At 54.5% G+C, this 19,249-nt stretch overlaps 5 protein-coding genes across 5 annotated transcripts; 2 read left to right on the top strand and 3 right to left on the bottom strand.

Moving 5' to 3' along the window:
- Window positions 1–579: 579 nt before the first annotated feature.
- On the bottom strand, window positions 580–1,933 carry GBP2 (g-strand binding protein; the record flags this gene model as incomplete). The annotated part of the gene is made up of 6 exons (XM_083196748.1): window positions 580–864; window positions 927–1,357; window positions 1,423–1,474; window positions 1,545–1,709; window positions 1,762–1,818; window positions 1,928–1,933. The coding sequence occupies 6 exons, from the start codon at window positions 1,931–1,933 to the stop codon at window positions 580–582; spliced, it is 996 nt and encodes a 331-aa protein (XP_083047956.1).
- A 6,157-nt stretch (window positions 1,934–8,090) lies between these two features.
- COQ9 (ubiquinone biosynthesis protein COQ9) lies at window positions 8,091–8,956 on the top strand (the record flags this gene model as incomplete). Its single annotated transcript, XM_083196747.1, has 2 exons — window positions 8,091–8,531; window positions 8,624–8,956. The coding sequence occupies 2 exons, from the start codon at window positions 8,091–8,093 to the stop codon at window positions 8,954–8,956; spliced, it is 774 nt and encodes a 257-aa protein (XP_083047955.1).
- Window positions 8,957–9,304: 348 nt separating this feature from the next.
- smc6 (DNA repair protein SMC6) lies at window positions 9,305–12,879 on the bottom strand (the record flags this gene model as incomplete). Its single annotated transcript, XM_083196746.1, has 3 exons — window positions 9,305–9,409; window positions 9,475–12,729; window positions 12,787–12,879. The coding sequence occupies 3 exons, from the start codon at window positions 12,877–12,879 to the stop codon at window positions 9,305–9,307; spliced, it is 3,453 nt and encodes a 1,150-aa protein (XP_083047954.1).
- A 588-nt stretch (window positions 12,880–13,467) lies between these two features.
- On the top strand, window positions 13,468–15,417 carry ACO1O0_007372 (SGT1 protein-domain-containing protein; the record flags this gene model as incomplete). The annotated part of the gene is made up of 2 exons (XM_083196745.1): window positions 13,468–13,699; window positions 13,760–15,417. The coding sequence occupies 2 exons, from the start codon at window positions 13,468–13,470 to the stop codon at window positions 15,415–15,417; spliced, it is 1,890 nt and encodes a 629-aa protein (XP_083047953.1).
- Window positions 15,418–17,709: 2,292 nt separating this feature from the next.
- ACO1O0_007371 (putative tRNA acetyltransferase) lies at window positions 17,710–18,956 on the bottom strand (the record flags this gene model as incomplete). The annotated part of the gene is made up of 5 exons (XM_083196744.1): window positions 17,710–17,847; window positions 17,922–18,021; window positions 18,078–18,607; window positions 18,670–18,834; window positions 18,888–18,956. 5 exons carry the CDS (start codon window positions 18,954–18,956, stop codon window positions 17,710–17,712), a joined length of 1,002 nt encoding a protein of 333 aa, XP_083047952.1.
- Window positions 18,957–19,249: the final 293 nt, after the last annotated feature.

The following is a 19,249-nucleotide window of genomic DNA, read 5'->3' as shown; positions in this document are numbered from 1 at the left end:
ATATCATACCGTCTTCAAGCCAGTGTTTGGTCGGCAGTTGTTGCAAACCGAATGCTAAGCCAATGCCGAAGAAACTCATCAGGCTTGTATCTCTGCGTCAACGGTGCGGCACTACAAGTAAACACGCATGCTCAAAGTTTTCCCTCGTATCACGCAGGTCATCGCCCTCTACGCATCTAGCCAAGCACATAATAGATCCGCCAACCGCCGTCACTCCGGGCGAATACCATCACCAGAAAATGCCCCGGCTAGTACTATGCAGTTGGAACATTGGTAACCTCTCATAACGTATGAAGCCTAACCCTCTGCAGTGCCTTCCAAGGCAACCAACCTCCTATTTCCGTCGTTCTCCCCGATGCTGATACTGGCACATCCCCCTCCAGTGCCATGGACGACAAAGTAGCACCTCGTTGCAGCTGAAGCCTGTGGAGAGAGACACTCCTTCGCGTTTCCAGGTCCTTTGTCGTGTGCATTCGTGGACAGTAAAAGGAGACCAATTTCAACGTCGTACAAAAGAAAACGAGACAAGTCAATAAAAAAAGAAGTGTTCCCGATGGAGTTGTGGACCCCAGGCTGGGCTTACATCATCTGATCTTGCGTCAGCCCACCATGAGATTCCGTTTCCATAGAGTCCCCGCCTCCCTGGTTCAGGTACTTGACGAAGCTCAGGTTGAGGGGACGACCACCATACTGGTAGCCTTGGAACTTGGAGATAGCTGTCTCGGCAGTCTCGGCAGTGTCGAATCGAACAACACCCGAGCCTCGCGACCGGCCGCTCGGCTCATACTGAATCTCAGCCTGCTCAACCTTGCCAATGGTGGTAAAAAGCTCCACAAGATCGTCGTTGCTAGTAGACCACGGCAGCTGTTCAGGGAAAAGGTTAAGTTAGAAGATATGAAATCAGGTCGCGATATCCGGTTACTCACGTTTCGAACATAGATTGTCTCGCTCCTCTCTGTCCCCGAAGTGGCATAGTCCGTGAAAGGGTTAGGAGGGACGGATGGTGCGTCAAATCCAGGGCCTCCGCCCATAGGGGGGGCGCCGGCGAAGGCCCCTCCACGGCCACCAAAGCCGAAGCCACCGCGTCCGCCGAATCCACCACGGCCTAAACCACCGCCGAACCCACCACGCATGCCACCTCCATATCCACCACGGGGGGGGAAGCCCATGCCACCACCTGCCTGGGCATATCGATCCTCGCGGACTTCGAGCATTCGTCCTTGCCATTCGTATCCGTTGAATTGCTGGATCGCGTTACGAGCGTCATCGGGGCTCTCAAAGACGACAATGCCTGAGCCCTTGGGACGTCCGTCAGGGCCGATATGAACGTCTGCGCGAATGACACCCCCAACGCGAGCTGATATACTACGTGAGAAACCGAGCAAACCGTAAGGGAGCTAAATTAAATCGAGATAAACTTACTGGCTTGTCGGAAAAGATCTTTGAGATCTTGCCAACCAATATTGAAAGGGAGCTAGAGGCAACCGTCAACACCAAGACGCGCAGAAACGAAAAACAAAATAGGGTATGGGTCGGGCACAAACGTTGGCAACATAGATCTGACGGCCGCCGCCGCCACCGCCGCCAGCCCCGGGGGGTCCAGCAAATCCAGGGTTGAATCCGCCGGGCATACCGCCGACAGGGCCTCCAGCAAATCCACCGCGTGCGCCGCCGGTGGCTCCGATGAACCGAGGTTCCGACTCGCGGTCCTGAATCTAGTTTTAACACAAGGTCGTCCCTACCGGATATAGTCCCACATACCTCCCGCACGTAAACTAGGCGGCCCATCAGATTCTGGTTGCTCAGCTGGCTAACGGCCTGCTGAGCTTGCTCTCTCGTCGCATATTCCACAATTCTAAGACAAATTCTTGTTAGTCATTGATTCCAGCCAACGTGTGAGTCGGGTTCAGGGCCAGAATAGACTTACCCGCATCCCTACAATCACCCAAGGACAACGTCCATACCCGTCAACCCATCCATCCGTCAAAACCGAAAGGGAGAAAAGAGGGCCACAAAAGAAAGCCAACCAAAAACTACGCGATGAAGCCCACCTTCGACATTCCGTTTGGAAGCAATAGCACATCGGCAAAGAGAACCTCTCCCGCTAGAAAGCCCTTCGTCAGCCCGGGAAAACTCCTCCATACCACCCAAATGCCTCACCCTGTCTCATGAAATCCTTGAGGTGGTGCCACTTGACATCGTATGAAAGGTTGCCGACGTAGACCCGACGGTCTTGTTGAGAGGTTTCGCGTATGTTATTCATCATTTGTTCGCGGGCCCGCGCTCTTTCCTCGTAAGATCGATTGGACGCCTGTCCGCCGTAACCTGAATTAGATCCCCCTCCGGATGCGCCTGTGCCAGTCATGGGCGAGCGATCGCGACCTCGACGGTGATCCTCTCTGCTATTGGATCTGCTCCGAGGAGAGTAAGAGCGACGACGAGATCGTCCGGGGCTTCTGGAGCGTCGGCGAGGCGATCGAGACCTCTCGCGCTATAAGACGTCAGCGACACTGGCTCCCAGGAGTATGCGAAGCAATTCTTATTCCATGCCCTGCCAAGCGCTGAAGGACTTGGAATTTGTGGTACGCGCGAAGGAGACGTGAATCATAGCCAATAAAAGCCCCGCCAAACACAAGCCACAGCAATCCTCTGTTCCCTCGTTTCGCCAGTGGAGAACGGGTCAGAAACTGGGCATGGTCGAATTGAACAGTAGCGACAGTATTGGCACCCTCGTTCGGAGCAACAAGACTGTCAAAAGCGGGAGAGTAAAGACTCACTGGTCGGTAGCTATCGGATGTATCTGCTATAGTTGGAGGTTAGAATCACTCGCACGACCGCAAGGCGAATTTAGAAGAAACCGTGTCTGGGTAACGTTGAGGAGCCAAGAAAATGAGATGAGTGAGAAAACAGCCAGCAAAATTAAGCAGATGGTGATTGAGGCACCAAAAGGCTGAGTGGGAGGGACGTTGGTCAGATGTACAGGGACGACCTCGTAAGATGGAGGTACCTTGTGTGCAAGTGGGGAGGGCGGTAGTGGTGGGGTGTGAGGCAGAGCAAGGGTGGATCTGAGCGGGAGACATGCAGGTGAAGGGGGGGTGCTCCGGACAACCTGAGGCAGTTGGTGGTTGGGTGAAGGCAACGCAAGAACAACCTGCAAGTTGTCCGCTGAACAAGAAGAGCATAGGGCCGGCTGTGGGATGGGGCGCGGGTTACATCAGGTGACAGTATCACCACTCACCACTGGTGAGTGAGAGCAGCCCCTGTTGTTAGTGTCGCAGGGAGACCTGGTCTGTACCTACTGGGTATGCCAGGCGCTCTCAACGAAGGAAGGTGGCTCGAGTAGGGTCGGAGGTCAACGGTAGAAGCGAGGGAAAGGTGAGATGTGAAGGTAAAAGCGCCGCCAATGATGCCGGGATGATGACTGAGATGTTTGATATCGGGAGCAGGTACGGATAATATGTGAAGACGGAAGTGACTGGAGAAGGCAGAGAGTCCCGACAAGGAGGCAAGAGTTGATGCGGGCAGACAAGAAAAGGCAACTCAAGGCAAGGCAGGGCAGATGCAGGCTGTGGTTGGGGTTGGTGCGTAGGAGATGCAGTGAAGGGACCAACATGAACAAAACCGAGGGGTGGGTTCGTACCGATGGCCAGGGCTCTGTCTTTACAGGAGCAACGCGATGGGGAGCATTCGACAACAGCCAGAGGCTAGGTTGGAGGGCGGGATGGATGAAGATGCGTGGGTGAGGTGAGAGTGTAGGTAGGAGAAGATTGCGAGAGAATATGATGGGTGTAGTAATAGCAGCCCGCCCAACAGACGACGTGAAAGAAGTACTCGGAAGATGGGGAACACGGGTGGGCAGGTCCGGCAGGACTGGGCAGGGCAGGGAAAACAGATGAGACGTGGATGAGAGAACGTACTTACCCATTGTGAGATAATTTTTTTCTCAGCGTCAGCCTCCGAGCACAAGAAACTTTGTGTTGCTGTGTCGCAGGTCGTCGCGCGTGTGCGTCGGGGGCAACGAGTGAGCGCGCGGGAAGAGTGTCGCAAACCTGGAAGGCTGGAAGGACAGCTTCAGCCGACTCGAGTCGAGTCAGACCAACTATTAGATCCGATCAGATCGAACCCAACCGCAACGAGGCAGCGAGAGGAGCGGCGGCACCAGCGGATGGGACTGCGGCACGACCAGGACGTGGCTACCTGGTAGGTTTGGTGGTGGTGTTGGCTGGGGGTGTTGGTAATGAGGAAACCTTGGAAGGGGCCAGGGCGCGATGTCAGGGTGCCGATTCTGGCTTCCAGGCTGTGCTGGGCAAGGCCTGGGGCTGGAGAACTCCGAAGCCTCAGTGGAGGAGGCACTAGGGGAGGTACCTTTCCGGTGAGGCTAAGTTGACGTATTCGCACAACGCCGCTGGATGGTAAAAGCAGCTAGGTGCTGTACGTAAAGCCACACAGCCTGGGGCACTTGTACCTCTGGCTCAGGCCTAGATTGGACAGAGTACGGAGTACACCGAGGTGCCTGGCTGTGGGATGAGGGTTGGTTAGCCTCTCAGGGGAACGGACCTCGCAGACAGGTAAAGTACTGGGTACGTTGACGCAAGCCCACAGCGGCACCACGCGCCTGAGGCGTCAAAACGAAAGGGGGGAAGAGGGAGTGAGTTGGGGAGCCAGGCGCCAGAGGTTGGGAAACGCAAAATCGAACAGAGGGCGACGTTACCTGGAAGGAGGAGGGGGGCTATGAAGGCTAGCCAGAGCAGTCAGAACACGAAAGCTAGCAGTAAGCAACGACGGCGAAGAGCAGGCACTTGCGATCCGTAGCAGAAGTCAGGTTGTTGTTCACTCTCACCCAGTCGCGTCTGCAAGGCCTCAGAGGTGAAGAGGAGGGAAAAAGACGCGCAACGGGTACTGGTGAAGGGGTGGGAAGACGCAGTGACCAACCACCTTCGTAGGATCCGAGGTGAAGGCCCCACTCTAAGCGTGGTGACCGGAACAGCGTCCAGCGACACGGAACCTGGAGGCTGGAACTTCGAAGGCACTCTCGACCATCATCCTTGCAAGGGCATGGAACGGTACTCGTACCACGCGGCTTTTCAGGGCCGAGACTCTTGACATCGCTCCGAATTCACGAGCAAGATTCTGGTTTTTGGTCGATTTTTTGTCATTCTTGGCCCCTCCGCGGGGATCACTCACTACTAAGTACAGTTCAACCTCATGAGGATCGCAACCGACAAAAATTGTCCATTCCCAGCTACTGCCGTTCTCTTTGATTTGGCTTTTAATACTAATTGATCCATTCATGAGCGTGGCTAAGTCATAGGCGGGTTGGCCGTGGCTGATGCAACGAGGAGACAGGCCTGGCCACACCGAGCACCACCATTCACCCAAAGACAAATCTCTGGAGTCATTCCTTCCCTGAAAATGTGACAAATTCATGGCAACCATCTAAGCAGCTACTATGTAAGTAACTGCGCCGTAAATAGGAATGGATTCTTGCGGTGCCACTGCCGACGCTCCGGCCCTGATGAGGGGTTGCTTGTGGACGCAGCAACACGGGAGCATCACGGACACGCCCCAAGATACGAAGCGAGACAGAAGCAGCGTTGAGAAAGACTCGAGACACTTTGGAAGCTCATTGAAAAAAGCGTTCCAAAAAGGTTATCGTGAAGGCTGGAGGGTATTGATATTAGGTTCCTACCTAGCCACCGGGTCTGTCCTCGACTTTGAGCGCCAGACCGGTTGTTGATTGCATACTATGAACGAGGTACCATGTCCCGTGACCACTATTCCCAAGACAGGGACACAGGGTATTTGCTCGCTGGGACTTCTCATTCACTATCCGTACATATGAGTAGTAATAGTAGGTACTATGTAATAAGCTTGCACAGTCGGCTGAGTCATATACCAACGGCTGGGTCTAGTACTATGCCAATTCTACATAGAACCAGTTGGCTTCAGTAATTATCAGTCGCGAGCGACGTTTGTTTCGCAGAAAAAATAATACAAAGCCAGTGTCATATACACATTTACGAGTACCCACAGTGTTTTCCCAGATTGTGTTTCTCGGAGCTAACGAACCGCAAGAGTTTGCTCAAGATAGATTGCTTCTGGTGAGTCACGACAGCTCTGGGCTACCATTGTTGCTCCTACATAGCACACACAACTTGACTTTCGGGAAACCATGACTCAGGCAAGAGGAGTGAACTGACACATATGCTATTATGCACATGGTATTATGTACAAAACTGTCGTTCTGAGCGGGCGCGTGGGAGTGTGAGAAAGCAGGAGGCCGAGTTGCATATGCATTCATCGTATGTCGTCCGAGTCCCACATCCCACATCGGAGTGGTGAGGAGTCAGGATTGAGCAGCGGGGCCGAGGAGCACCCAAGACCCACGCTAACGCACCGGGGAACGAAGCCTCTCGGCTACCCGCAGTTGATGGAGGGCCCAGAGGGCGACCTGCAGGCTACCCACAAAGACACGAGGCATCGAGTCCGAAGCAATGGCTAGCAAATCGATTGACAGGACAGCCGAAGAGCCGTGGGGAGGCTACCGTCCGCTTTCATAATCGTAATACGAACACCAGGTCACAATCCTTGCAGCCTGCGTAGTATCCGTAAAGTACGGAGTACAAAGACACGAACAGCATGCATGGAAGTATCAAGAGTGAAAGAACACACGGGCCAATTACCAGCGGCGAGGCTGTACGAGTATCAGGGGAAATTTTTCAATCCACGCTCATGGGCAGCGTGGGCAAACACTCTCGAGATGAAGCACCAGGCAAACTAAGCACCTTGTCGCCGAGCATTAGGACCACATTGTATTATGTACTTCGCATATCTGGTGTAACACCAGGTTGCCCTGTCCGGCGGGTATCCAATCAAATCCGTAGCCGGGGTGTCCAAAGTGGTCACGTCTGTCTCGCAGACTCGGACCGGTGAGTAAGGGATGATGGATGGCCACTCATTGGGCTTATCACCTTGCACACCAGACGCATCATGCACCTCAGCAGATGGGGATTACGACCACTGTTCAAGCTGCTTCGCCCCGCCATTGACAAGGCTAATAGTAACTAGAAACCGGACGACACCTCCTCCTATGTACATATACTTTACCGAATAGAGAGCCCAATGTCTCCGAGGAGTTCCTCGCAAGGCTTTCAGTTTTGATTCACGCCCAATTAGTGAACGAGGCCTCTTGCAGTTTTTTTTTTTTTTGGGGGGGGGGGGGGGGGGAGGACAAGTCTCAATGTACATAGTAGCCTCCTCCTCGGTGTTGCGGCGCAGTCTAGCACATTCATACTAGTAGTAGGTAGTAGGGTACTCAGATGTCGCCAATATTACTTTGGAAACGGGTGGACAGAGGTCGATGAGGGGATCTATCATCCAGTGCTAAACACAAACAGTATTTCATGCATCTGGCATCCAAGTTTTAGGCATCGTGATTCGTTCTCCGAGTTCCTGCGATATGCCGTAAGACATTCGATTTTTCAGCCGATTGGACGTTCTAGGAACTGTTCTCCGTACTATGTAACTCCCAGGTTCATTGTGGATACGCACCTACGCCGAGCAGTGTTTGAAAGGTACGGAGTACCTGGAGCCTCATCTGATGCGAGAAGAGACAACAACACTGTAGTCCAGAGACACGGTCCACGGCAATCTGGATCTACCAAGAGATATTGGAGAAGAACGAGCACCCCAAGGGCAGATTGACACTCGGGTGACTTAGCGGCCTCGGCAACGTCTCATATCAAGAACCGTTACCACGAAGCAGAGGGGTTGAAAGAAGGACGGAGGTCATGGCTGCAGTGCCTGGCAGCCAGGGAGGATCCACCCCCACGACCGTAGAAGTGGGGGCGAGCCACCAAAGAATCGACTCAATCGAGGCTGGTGCACCGCGAAGTCGAAAAGTCGGCGCATCGTGACGTGGATTCAAACGTTCAAGCTCCAATCGACATCGCCCGGAACAAGCTCCACGAACGCATCTTACCAGCACCAACCACCCGCATCCCCTGCCGCCTTGCTAGGTGCCTGTGCATTGGCAGCCCTCGCCCCTCAGCCCCTCGAAGCTCCCCCATCGGCACCTGCAGAGGTCCATCATGACCGCGCCCACATCAGCACGAACCGCTGCGCGAGCGACACGATGCTTGCGACGCACCCAACCGCTGGGCTACAAGCCCGCCTGTTCCCGGCCGTTCCACTCCTATGATCACCCGCCGCCTCCGGGTCCCTTCGGGGCCACCGAGTCCGCCATCCTAGCCGCCGCGTATCGACACGTCCCCAAACATGGCTTCTCCCACCGCGCCCTCAGTCTCGGTGCCCGCGACGCAGGCTACCTCGACATCAGCCCGAGTGCTCTTCCGGACGGCACTTTCAGCTTGATTCGCTACCACCTCGTTACACAGCGCATGGCCCTGGCCGAAAAGAGCAAGAAGCTGTTTGAGCGCGAGGACTCCCTGCCGGGTGTGGGAGCAAAGGTCGCCGCCCTGACCTGGGAACGGTTGCTGGCTAACAAGGATGTCATTCACCGATGGCAAGAGGTGCGTGGGAACATTGAAACCAATCCTACTCTCTTTGCCGTCCCCCGTCATCTCGCGTACGTTTGGCTGACATGGTGCTTTTGATGATACAGGCCCTTGCTATCATGGCCCAACCCAGCTACGTTCCCGCGTCTCTGAAGGAGCTTGCTAAGCTCTCCGATGAGATCTGGTTCCTTGCCGGTGACAAAGCCGTTGACCCCTCATGGTATACCAAGCGGGCGACCCTATCCATGGTCTATACCTCAGCCGAGCTCTTCATGACCAACGACCACTCCCCGAATTTCGCCGAGACGAGCCAGTTCCTGGACCGCCGGCTGGACGAGGTTAAGTCTGTTGGGACCGCTTTTGGATCCATTGGCCAGTGGGTTGGCTTCACTGCCAATGCGGGCATCAATGTCCTCAGAAGCAAAGGAGTCCGTATATAAGGACATCTAACAATGGTCGAATCTCGGCTCGACTATGTACATTATGTAGGATATGTCTCTTAGCGCGGTGTATAAAACACAGCCTGTCTCTAATCTATTCCATGCGATCCCTTCATCAAGTGTCGTCCATACCCAGCAACACAAACCAGCCAGCCGTAAACTCCAAGCATGTCAATTCCAGCCCTGTTTAAGAGGTCACACATCTATCTCCACATGCAAAGCAATCAAATGCTCCAACCAAGCAAAGAGTCGCTTGTTTCTTCAAACAAGGGTTCGTTGACGAGGATCCGTGAGACTGCAAGAGGCGTCAGAAAAATATTCTCCATAAATCAGCGCATTAGAGTAATCTTACCGGATAATCTTGACGTCTCGATCCAACCTCGCGCGGCCCTCAATGGCATTGGGCGTAATGAGGATGTACTGTCGCGAGACCGAGAGACGAGCCGCATCCACCTTTAGCCTCAGGTTAGACGATGTATTAAAGGGGAAAGAGAGTGAGGGGGGTGTTATAGACTTACCAGCATGTTCGTGCTAATAGCTCGGTTGACATTGTCCATGAAGACGTCGAACTCGTCTAGGCATCGGATGGGCGATCCAATGGCCTCCCACATAGACAGTAGCATGCAAATCGACGAAAATGACTTCTCGCCACCAGAGAGCGTCTTGGTGCTGCGTCCTGCGGAGCTCTTCCGCGTCTCGTCGGGTTCGACCTGGATTTGAACCTTGCGGTTCCTGTGGTCTAGATCAATCTTGCCCCGGAATCCACGCTCGCTGAGGAGATAGGTGAACTGGATGCGGATACGCGCACTGATCTGGCGCTGGAACTGGCGCCAAAGATGAAGACGATCTTCGATGGCATGCTTGAGGGAGGCGATGGTCTCGTCGACGTCTTGCGTCTGGCGTACCACCTCTTCATGTCTAGCCCTCGCCTCGTTGGCGCGGTCATAGATTTGCTGATCGGTTGCGCCCAGGCGCTTCTCGCGCTGAGCCAGCTGCTCCTTGAGCTTCCGGTACTTTTTCTCGATCCCTTCAAACGTTTCGCCTTCCGGGATGTGGACACGCTCTGGCGCCATCTGATATGCCTGAGTTACAAAGTCTTCAACACGAGCCACTTGCTGTTCCCGTTTAGTTTCAGCCCGTCGCCGTTCATTCTTCTCAATATCAAGCCTCTCGAATGCCTCGTTCTTCTTGGAAACCGCGATTTTGCGCAGATCTTCGTGGGTCCTCATCCTCAGTTCCGCCTTGTTGACCCGGTTGTCGAAGTCCTCTCGTTCGCCATTCATGGCCTCCAGGTTCCGCTTTGCGTCTTGCGCCTTGGCCTGCAGCTCCCGCTTAGCCAGGCCCATGGTACCATATTGGCTTCCGAGCTGTTCAGCCTCGTCATTCTTGGTAGCAAGGTTGTTGCGCAGAGTTATCAGGCGATCGTCGACACCCTCAAATGCATCCAATTCTTCTTGAATGCGCTCGACATCGGCCTGGGCTCGGCGAAGATCGTTTTCGAGGGTCTTGACTCGACTCTGGTTTTCCTCGATCTCCTTTTCACCATGGTCGAGAGCCTGTTTTGCCTGCTTCTCCTCTCTTGTGGCTTCTCGCAGCTCCATGCCGAGGTGCTTGAGATGCTCTTCTTGGAGGGCAACCTGTCGCCCCGAATCAGACCGCATCCGCGGTCGCCCATCCGACGGCCGAATCGGACTGGTGCTCGTAGTCCCTCCACGATTGGTGATTCGCAGGCCATGGCCGCGCTTCCCCTGGCCATCGTGAAAGCATATGCAGGCCGAGACATTGCGAGGCGGCCGCCCGTTGTCAACCATGATCCTCTCAGCATCAACGCGGTCCTTGACTAGTATGATCTTCTCTATTTGGTAATTAATAACCATTTGGGATCGGACCAGCTCGTCGTCGAAATCCAGAACACGGAGAATGGTGTCGAACTCGTCATCGGGCTCCTGCGCCCTTGTGTCGATTTGCTGGCCGTATGCAATATAGATTGGCGGTGGTCTTTTGAGTCCTACCCGGCGAACCATACTGGCAAGCTTGGACTGATCTTGCTTGCTGCGGACAACAAACGCATTCAACCCCTCACCAAATGTCCTCTCGAGAATTCCTGACCACTCGGGTTTCTGTAGCCTGATGTGAGCACCAAGAGGGCCAATAGGCTTGTGTGTGAATGACAAATCCCTCTCCACCATATCGACGAGTTGGCGCATTTCGCGATCGTAGCCGTCAAACGCGGAGCCGGTGCTCTGTTGAAGCTCCTCAAATTGCTTCCGTCCGGCGACCACCTCCTTCTTCTTCTGGTTCATGGAATAAAGGAGTGACTTATGACGTTTGGACGCCTCTAAAGCGTTGGATTGGAGCGTTGGCAGCTGCCGAGTTGCCTCGGAGAGCTGCTCGTTAATCCCCCTCTCACGTACAGACGCGTCGGCCAATTCAGTGTCCTTTTGCGCACGCTCAGGCCCTGTAGACTCGCCAAGGCGTTGCTCTTCCTGTGCAATCTTCTCTTCGAGGCCCTTGATCTCGGTCTTTGCATTCTTCAGGCGAGCATGCGCATCTCGCTCCTCCCGGTGCAAGTCGGCCAGCTCCTTCTTAGCCGCATTGTAGATTCCTTGCGCCGCGGCTATCTTCTCGTCGAAGCCGTCGCGCTCCCCGTCGAGATCCTCTCTAGCCTTCCTCACCTGCTCCAATCTCTCTTCGACCCCGGTAAGAGCTTGAGTCATCTCCTCGCACCGATGCTCGCAAGCGGCGATCTGATCGTCTCGTTCCTCCAGTTCCTTCTTTCGCCGCTCCAGTTCTGTTTCCTGCTGTACGACTTGGGACCAAGCCAGCTGGTGGCGATACAAGCGAGCCTTCTCGCGCAGACTCTGGTTCTTCTCGGCGGTCTGGGCGAGCCTTTGCGCATCCTCCATCTCCTGCTTTACCTGGGCAATGCTCTCGTTGAGCTCGTCGCGGAGGATGAGGGTCTTATCCAGGGTATCTTGGGACATCTTGTAATCATTGTCAAGCTGTTCCAGCTGGACACCGGAGACGAAATACTTGTACTTTTGGGCCGGGGTTGCCGAGTTGAGGAACTGGCGGGCATTGTCCTGAGACAGCACCGTCAGGGGGTTTCCAATCTGCAAAGCGTACCACTCTGATATCTCGTCGACCTCCTGCTTCTTGGTGGAGATGATGCGCTCGGTGGCGGACCTGATCTTGAAGCCGCTAGCACCGGTCTTGGAAAAGTTGCGCTCCACGATAATGATGTTGCCGTAAACGTCTGGTTGGTAGGCATCCGTGCCTCCGTTCTTAATCCTAACAACCAAGGATCCGTGGTCTTGCCCTTCCTTGACAAAGGACTTGAGGCTGCCACCGCGATTGGTGTCGCTAGCCTTGCCACCCAAGCACAGAGTCAGAGCGGTGAGGACAGCACTCTTGCCGCTACCATTCTCACCAACAATGAAGTTGATGAGGGGCCCCAGTTCGACATGGAGTCTCGTATGACACATGAAGTTGTAGCATGTGATGCTCTCGATAATGCCACTCTCTGCGACGGCGTTGTCGCGACGCTGGTTGGACCGTTTGGCGAGGGCTTGGGTGGCCTGCATGTCGTCGAAATCGGTATGCTCAAGATGCTCCCATCCATTATCGCGCATGAACTCGTACTGTGTCTGGGGCGGCGACTGCGGCGCATTGGAGACGTCGTCATCTTCGCTCTCGGATTCGGGTGAGTCGTCGTTGGAGGGACTGGGCTCTTTGGTGCGCGGTGGATCGAGGGAAATGCGGGCTCGTTTCCTCTAGTACCAGCTGCGTTAGGAGAAGTTTTGGGTATACTAAGAGCTGTGCAGACTTACTGATTCCTGGGGTCTCAGGGAGGAACTGGCCTCGCGCACGTCCACAACCTCCTCCTCGATGCCGTCATGACGCGTGCGTTTACGAGGTCCCATGGCAGGCGCAGTATAAAAAAGAGGCCAGGAAGATATTCCCGGCTAGATCCAGAATATTCTAGCTGGGAGGGCAGAGTCGTTGCATGTGGCTCGGATGGTTCGTGGTGTTGAGCGCGGCATTGGACTCGTCGCAGTCGACGTCCAGGGTTGGTGCAGTACTCCGTAATACTCGTAATATGCACGGCGCACTGAGAGTTCACAGTGGACAGGCACTATAGGAACAAACGCGACAACCGTGTCTCTGGAGTCGTCTGGACGCGACTGGGCGCCTCCACTCAAAAATAAAGGTGGGGCAGCGGGGCAATCACCACTCACCACTACGACGTACACCAGTTCACCGCGGGTCCACCCGTCCACGACCGTCCATTGCGCATCTTGACGCAGGGTAACCATCCAACTTGCATCTACGGAGCACCTGACCATGATTTCTCTTACATTCCTGTCTATGTAAAAACTCTCAGCGTTTGGTTTCCTGCTGAAAGCTACCTCTAACATGCTGTAGGAAAGCACGCTCTTTGAACAATCTGTTAGGAAACTTCAATTGCTTTTTGGCCTAGCTTCGCTGTAGGAAGCAAGAAGCAACCAACCATGTCCACTTCCCAGGAGGACGCAGATATCGAGCTGTCTGGGTTCGAGAGAGAGCTCCCCGACAACTCGGTCGAGTATCTTTTATTTGTCATTGAAGAGCATTCGGATGCTCGCACAGTCTTGCCCCAGCTCGAGACTCTCCGCAAGGCAGCCCTCGAGCTCTGCCGAAATCTCGCCAAAGAGTACATCTGGCAACGAGATGAGTTCAATCTAGAGCTAAAGAATGAAGAAGGTACGTGTTTCAAAAAAAGGGAAAGGACACTGGCTGGGGCTCTGCTGATCATATGTCAAGGTCTAGTGTATTTGCACGGTGTGACCGAGTATGGCGACGCCGTCGAGGACGAGTGGCTCATAGTTCATCTCCTCCGACAGCTCACGATAGCTTACCCCAACGCCTGGGCTCGGGTCTTTGACACCGACGGCGAGTTTCTCCTCGTGGAGGCTGCTAACGTCCTTCCCAAGTGGCTCAGCCCTGAGATTGACCACAACCGTGTCTGGATCCACGGCGGGAAGCTCTTCATAGTCCCATGCAAGGACGGGGCGGATTCTGCAGCCCGCCATCTCTCGCTTCCGGATGCCGTTGAATATATCAAAGAGAACCGAGAAGCCCTTGTCCATTCAAGCTTCATAGAGGCCGAGGCATTCTACAGGCTTGAGAAATATCCCACCCAAGTGGCAGACTCAATCCACCACTCACTTATTACCATACCCAGGAGGCTTGCCTATGTGTTGCGCACCGTACCCAAGTCAGTGGCACCCGCAGTAGAGGCATTCTATCTCCGAGACGCACTGGCATTAAAACCGATATTGTCATCGTCATCCGCCTTGGCTTTCCCTCCAAAAGACCTTGTCACAGTCAGTGTCCGGTTTAGCAAGGTTCTCTTTGCCCAGTTAAGATCACAACGCTTCGAAACACCTCCAAGGTGGAAGAGCTTGCTCTCCAAGGGTTCTCCGGACGTGTCTGATACGACTCGGGGCGATGTGGCCACGCAACGGCTGGAAGCCGGAATGAAGCTGACATGCGGGTTCGAGATGCTGGCGGCAAAGGCAGAACGGAGCAAGAGCAGGACCGTTCGGGAATTGGCGATAATCATAGAAGACCTCAACGAGGACGGAGACGAGGTCCTTCCTTCAGATGCAGACATCCAGTCATGGCCTGATGTAGACCGCAACGACAGCGAATCCTGGTTAGACATCAATTATGAGGATTTCGAGCGCGAACTGGATGGAAAGCGTAGCACGGGATCTAAGAAGGAAGGAAAGGAAGGGTTCGGCGACGCTAACGCCCAGGAGAATCTCCGAAAGATTGTTTCGAGGTTCGAAGCCTTTCTCAACGATGAACAAGCTGGCCCTGAGGGTGTTGAATTCGACGAGATGGATTTTGACGATGACGATGACGATGACTCCGGAATGGAAGAGGACAGCGACGCGGAGGATAAGGAGGTGAGCTTCGACGAGGAAGAGTTTGCTAGGATGATGCGTGAGATGATGTGCTTGCCATCTACGACAGCCCCTGACCACAAGCCCGTTGACATCAAGGGCAAGGGCAAACCGGGGGCTCAGAAAGACACCCTGACCAGGCCAGAAGAGGAGGACGAGGATGAGGAGATACAAAAGCTCGCCTCCCAAATGGAGAATGAGCTGAACCAGCACGGTGCCTTGGCGTTGGATCCGCCAAGCAAGAAGAAGCCCATGCTCAAGGCTGAATCGAAAAGTGGGAGCCAGGCCAAGTCCGGGAAAGGAGACGCAGAGGACGTAGACGAGGATAGCGAGGAGCAGGTGGATGTCGACTACAACCTAGCCAAGAACATCCTGGAGAGCTTTAAGAGCCAGGGAGGCATGTCTGGCCCAACTGGCAACCTTCTGGGCATGTTGGGTCTCAATCTACCCCGGGACGAGGACGATGGTGAAGATGACGACCTGAGGGGCTCGTCTGGACAGGATAAATGATTTTTATACAAAAAGGAACAGCCATATGCTCGCCCCCAGAATACATTATTGCAGGGTGAACTAGTATACTCTGTTATCTAGCCCCTCTCTGGAAGAGACATGTCCCTTTGACCAAGCTTTGGACCTCGTTTCTATTGTCATCCAGACTGGACAAGTTGGCCAGGGAGCTTTGTAACCTCTTGCGCCAGTAGAGCTCCATATCAACCTCGGGGTCTCGAGGCCGTCGGTACTGCCTGGCAATGCCACATAGAGAGTGGTAAGACTGATATAGAGCGAGGCGGGCCGAAGCGTGGACTTCATCTTGGATGATGGGTACATTCTTGAACGGATCCAAGTCGCCGATGGATGCTCCGAGGCCGTCTAAAAAGTCTTGCGATGGCTCGTTAGCAAAGATGACGGCTACCAGGGGGTCCCCGAATAGACAGCTGCTCCAGTCCCGCAGGCCTGTGATTCTGATGCCGTCATGATCTCTGGGATTCTTGCACTCGGTAGGAACAGACACAACAAGATTGGTGCTCTCCCCTGCCTCGAGTACGACCAAGCTTGGCCTCTCCACTCGGTCTAGCAGGTGGCCCAGCCGCTCAAAATGGGCCCTAACTTGCCCGTATTCTATCTGCACACATGAATCCTCCAAATCCCGGAGGGCCGACTCCAGTAGCAAGTGGAAGGCCTGGGACCAGGTGGAGAAACCCCTGTCTGAGGGGGACGTTGGTTCTTGCGCCTGCGTCTGCCAGTTACACCTGAGGACGTCCTCGGCATACCCAAACATCCCAGTAGGGGAAACATGGCATGAAATACGTCGAAAGAGGCGGCCAGCCTGGTAGCCGACGAATTTTTCCTCGCCGTGGGTGAATGGTGTTTGGACCTCAGCGACTGTCGTTCCGTGGCATGGATCGCTCAGCAAGAACTCGGGAAACCCATCCTGGATGACCCTGGGGATGAACCCTTCCAGGTAATTGGGATGAGAGGTACTGAAGGATGCGCCCTTAGTCTCATCATGAGCTGGTCTCACGGAACTCAGCCATGCCAACAGGGCAACCTCAGCGCTGACATTCCCTCGTTCGCAACGAAGCAGCCGCACACTGGGCGGCGGCGGAAGAGCAAGATGAAGGGAGCTGCTGTCGGTGAGCTGCACCGTGTAGAGCTGGTGTACCCCAACAGAAGGAATGGGGTATATCCTCTCGACGGATAGATGCGGCGCTGCTCGACGGAGCAAGCCTCGGATGGCCTCGTCGAATGTAAGGGGGAGTCTCATGGGGCCCCTGGCAATATTAATAGAGAGTCCGGGAGGGAGTGGGCTTTGATAGTCCGGAAGGCTGCAGTTTCACTCGGCGGGCAAGTCGAGAATGGGGCCGTGTTGTGTGACCTCGACATAGGCATTGGGAAGAAGCTAGGCCGTGAATGTATTTGGAAGAGACAGATCTATATACCCAGGTCTGCCCCCCCTATAACCATTAACATATATAAGACTGCTCGGATGGCACAGAATGCCATCTAGATGGCGACGCCCAACCGAGCATGACTGGAGTAGGAACTAGAGTAGGACGGACATATGTCCTAGAGACGATATTTGGCCGGGGAATGTGAGATAGGGAGAAAATCCTATTCGCAGGAACTCGGCCGACACAACCGAGACAAGCGAGGCCACTGTGGTGTCTTGGGGTTGGGGTTGGGGTGCATGGGATCTATGTAGGGTATTCGGACACAGCCCTCCTCATTGGCCTCGGGAAGCGAAGCTGCATATGAGCCGTCACCAGGGAATCGACAGTGCGTCTGTGGCCCTCCCCGGCTTGGTGGCGGAGGGCAGGGTCGCTCCAAGGAGTCCAAGGGCCAGACGTCTGTCATGCCAGCGCCGATATAAGCGAGTCGGGAAATACTTTATTGGTTGCAATAGGCGAGTACTAAGAACCGGTGTATTGAGTCCCGCACTCTGACACACTGCCACAACTTACTCCGTTATAATGGACTAGGTTAATGGAACTCCTGTCATCATAGGCCGGCCCTTTCTGGTCGTTCAGTCGGCTTGGACAAGACGTGTCATGCTCTCCTCGCTGGATCCCGCACCATCTTGGTTGCACATATGGCAGCAGCACCTTGGCCGCTTGGTCATTCGATTCGGCTGGCCAACACTCTCCTCTGGCCTGACTTAAACTGACTGACTAGAGCCAAGCAGCTTCTGCATTTCCAAAAAAGCTTAGATGGCACACCCGGCTTGTGGCGGCGTCTCCTCTCATAAAAGCCGAGCCGAGCCTTTCTTTGACACCTCTGCGCCCTTCACCCTCCACGCAGTACCTACGCCGGGGTTGCATCTCCTTCGGCCTTTGATTCTCCGCTGTCCTTTTCCGACGCTAATCGGTAGAGTTCAGTCATGTTATACCGCTTGAGACTTTCCCACTCGGCGCCATCGACAACTGAGACGCCACAGAACATCTGGAAGGAACGACGAGTTAGAGACGGGACCGGAATGGGGAAAATTTGTTGAGTGAATTAGACCAGCAACACACCTGGTAAATCTCGATGAGTATAACCTTGTCCGGGCTGGTTAATTTGACCTTGTGCTCGGGTCGGACGAGGCCTGCCACCTTCTTGATGACGGTATCCGACCTGAGCGATGAATGGTTTCGGATGTTTTGCCTAATAGCGTACTATATATAACCAACGAAGGATCAGCCTGGCTACTCGATGCCTGTTGGGACATGCTGTAGATTTCACTTGCCGTATAGTAAGGACCGCTCTCCTCGTCTTTCTTGGGCTCCTCACCAGCGCCCCCCTCGCCAGATTCGTCGGCGCCCTCTTCCTTGACGAGGTGAAAGTATGGCGCCATGACCGACCTTGCAACCTTGACGATCCCATTTTCCGAAGACTTGTCCATATTTGAGACGGGGGTCAGCCTGTTGACGTATCTGGTCTTGCGCTTCATGATGTCGGTGCAGTCCCTGGCGTCCTGGCAGATCTTGCGCACAAACTCAACCGGCTCCACGGGCTTCATCGTCTTGATGAAGAGGAGGCACTCCACATCGGCAGGCACAATGGAGAAGGTCTTTCTCGCCTTGGGTTTGCCCGGCCTCATGTTACTGAGCTCCTGCTCGATGGAGGCTGCAATGTCTGTCGGCTCCTCTCCCTCTTCGTCGCCCTCTTGGTCCGGGCTGGGGTCCGACTCCCTTGGGAGCCCATACATAGACTCGCCGTACTTGGAGTAGCTGGTTAGTCGTCCTATCTGATCGGGCGTGACGGGGCTTCGGGAGGTCCTACCTCCTCGCATAGCTCAGTAATCTCTCGGATGGCCTTGGTCTTCATACCCCGGGCGAAGGTGACCCAGATGCCTTGATCACCAACTTCCAAGGCTTTCCCCATCTCCACCCTGCCAGACATCTTGGCATGCTGATGCGGCGTCTTCCACCGTCCTCCGCTGCCCCCCTCAAACCCCGTTAGTCTGCAAGTTCACCTTAAGATAGATAGAGAGCCCATACTTTGCTCTTCTTTGGCGCCGATCCACTGTCAGGACCACCGGGCCCCTGCTTGCGCTTGTTGTCGGCCATTTCAACACTACCGCGGAAGCCTCGTTTATTCCAAGGGGGAATGTCCCACAGTCGTAGTCAGTCAGAGTCAGAATTCTGGATGCCTGTTAAACGTCCAAGTTCGAGCCGTGGAAAAGTCAATGATGCGTCCCTTGATTGAGAGTAAATTGATGAAATGGATTTCCAAGACCAAAGTAGGGCACGGCGACTACGTATTCAATGGCAAGCAAGGTTGCATGGCGTCGCCTATTATTTTCTTCAAGCATAATTAGTGGGGCCTGCTTTTTGGCGGAGGCCCCTCACACAAATTCACA

This window comes from Amphichorda felina (genome assembly GCF_050947745.1).
Source record: "Amphichorda felina strain 45539 chromosome Unknown scaffold_7, whole genome shotgun sequence".
In the NCBI taxonomy this organism is placed as follows: Eukaryota; Fungi; Ascomycota; class Sordariomycetes; order Hypocreales; family Bionectriaceae; genus Amphichorda; species Amphichorda felina.
Note: the sequence above shows the minus strand (reverse complement) of the source record. Positions and strands in the feature narration are given on the sequence as shown.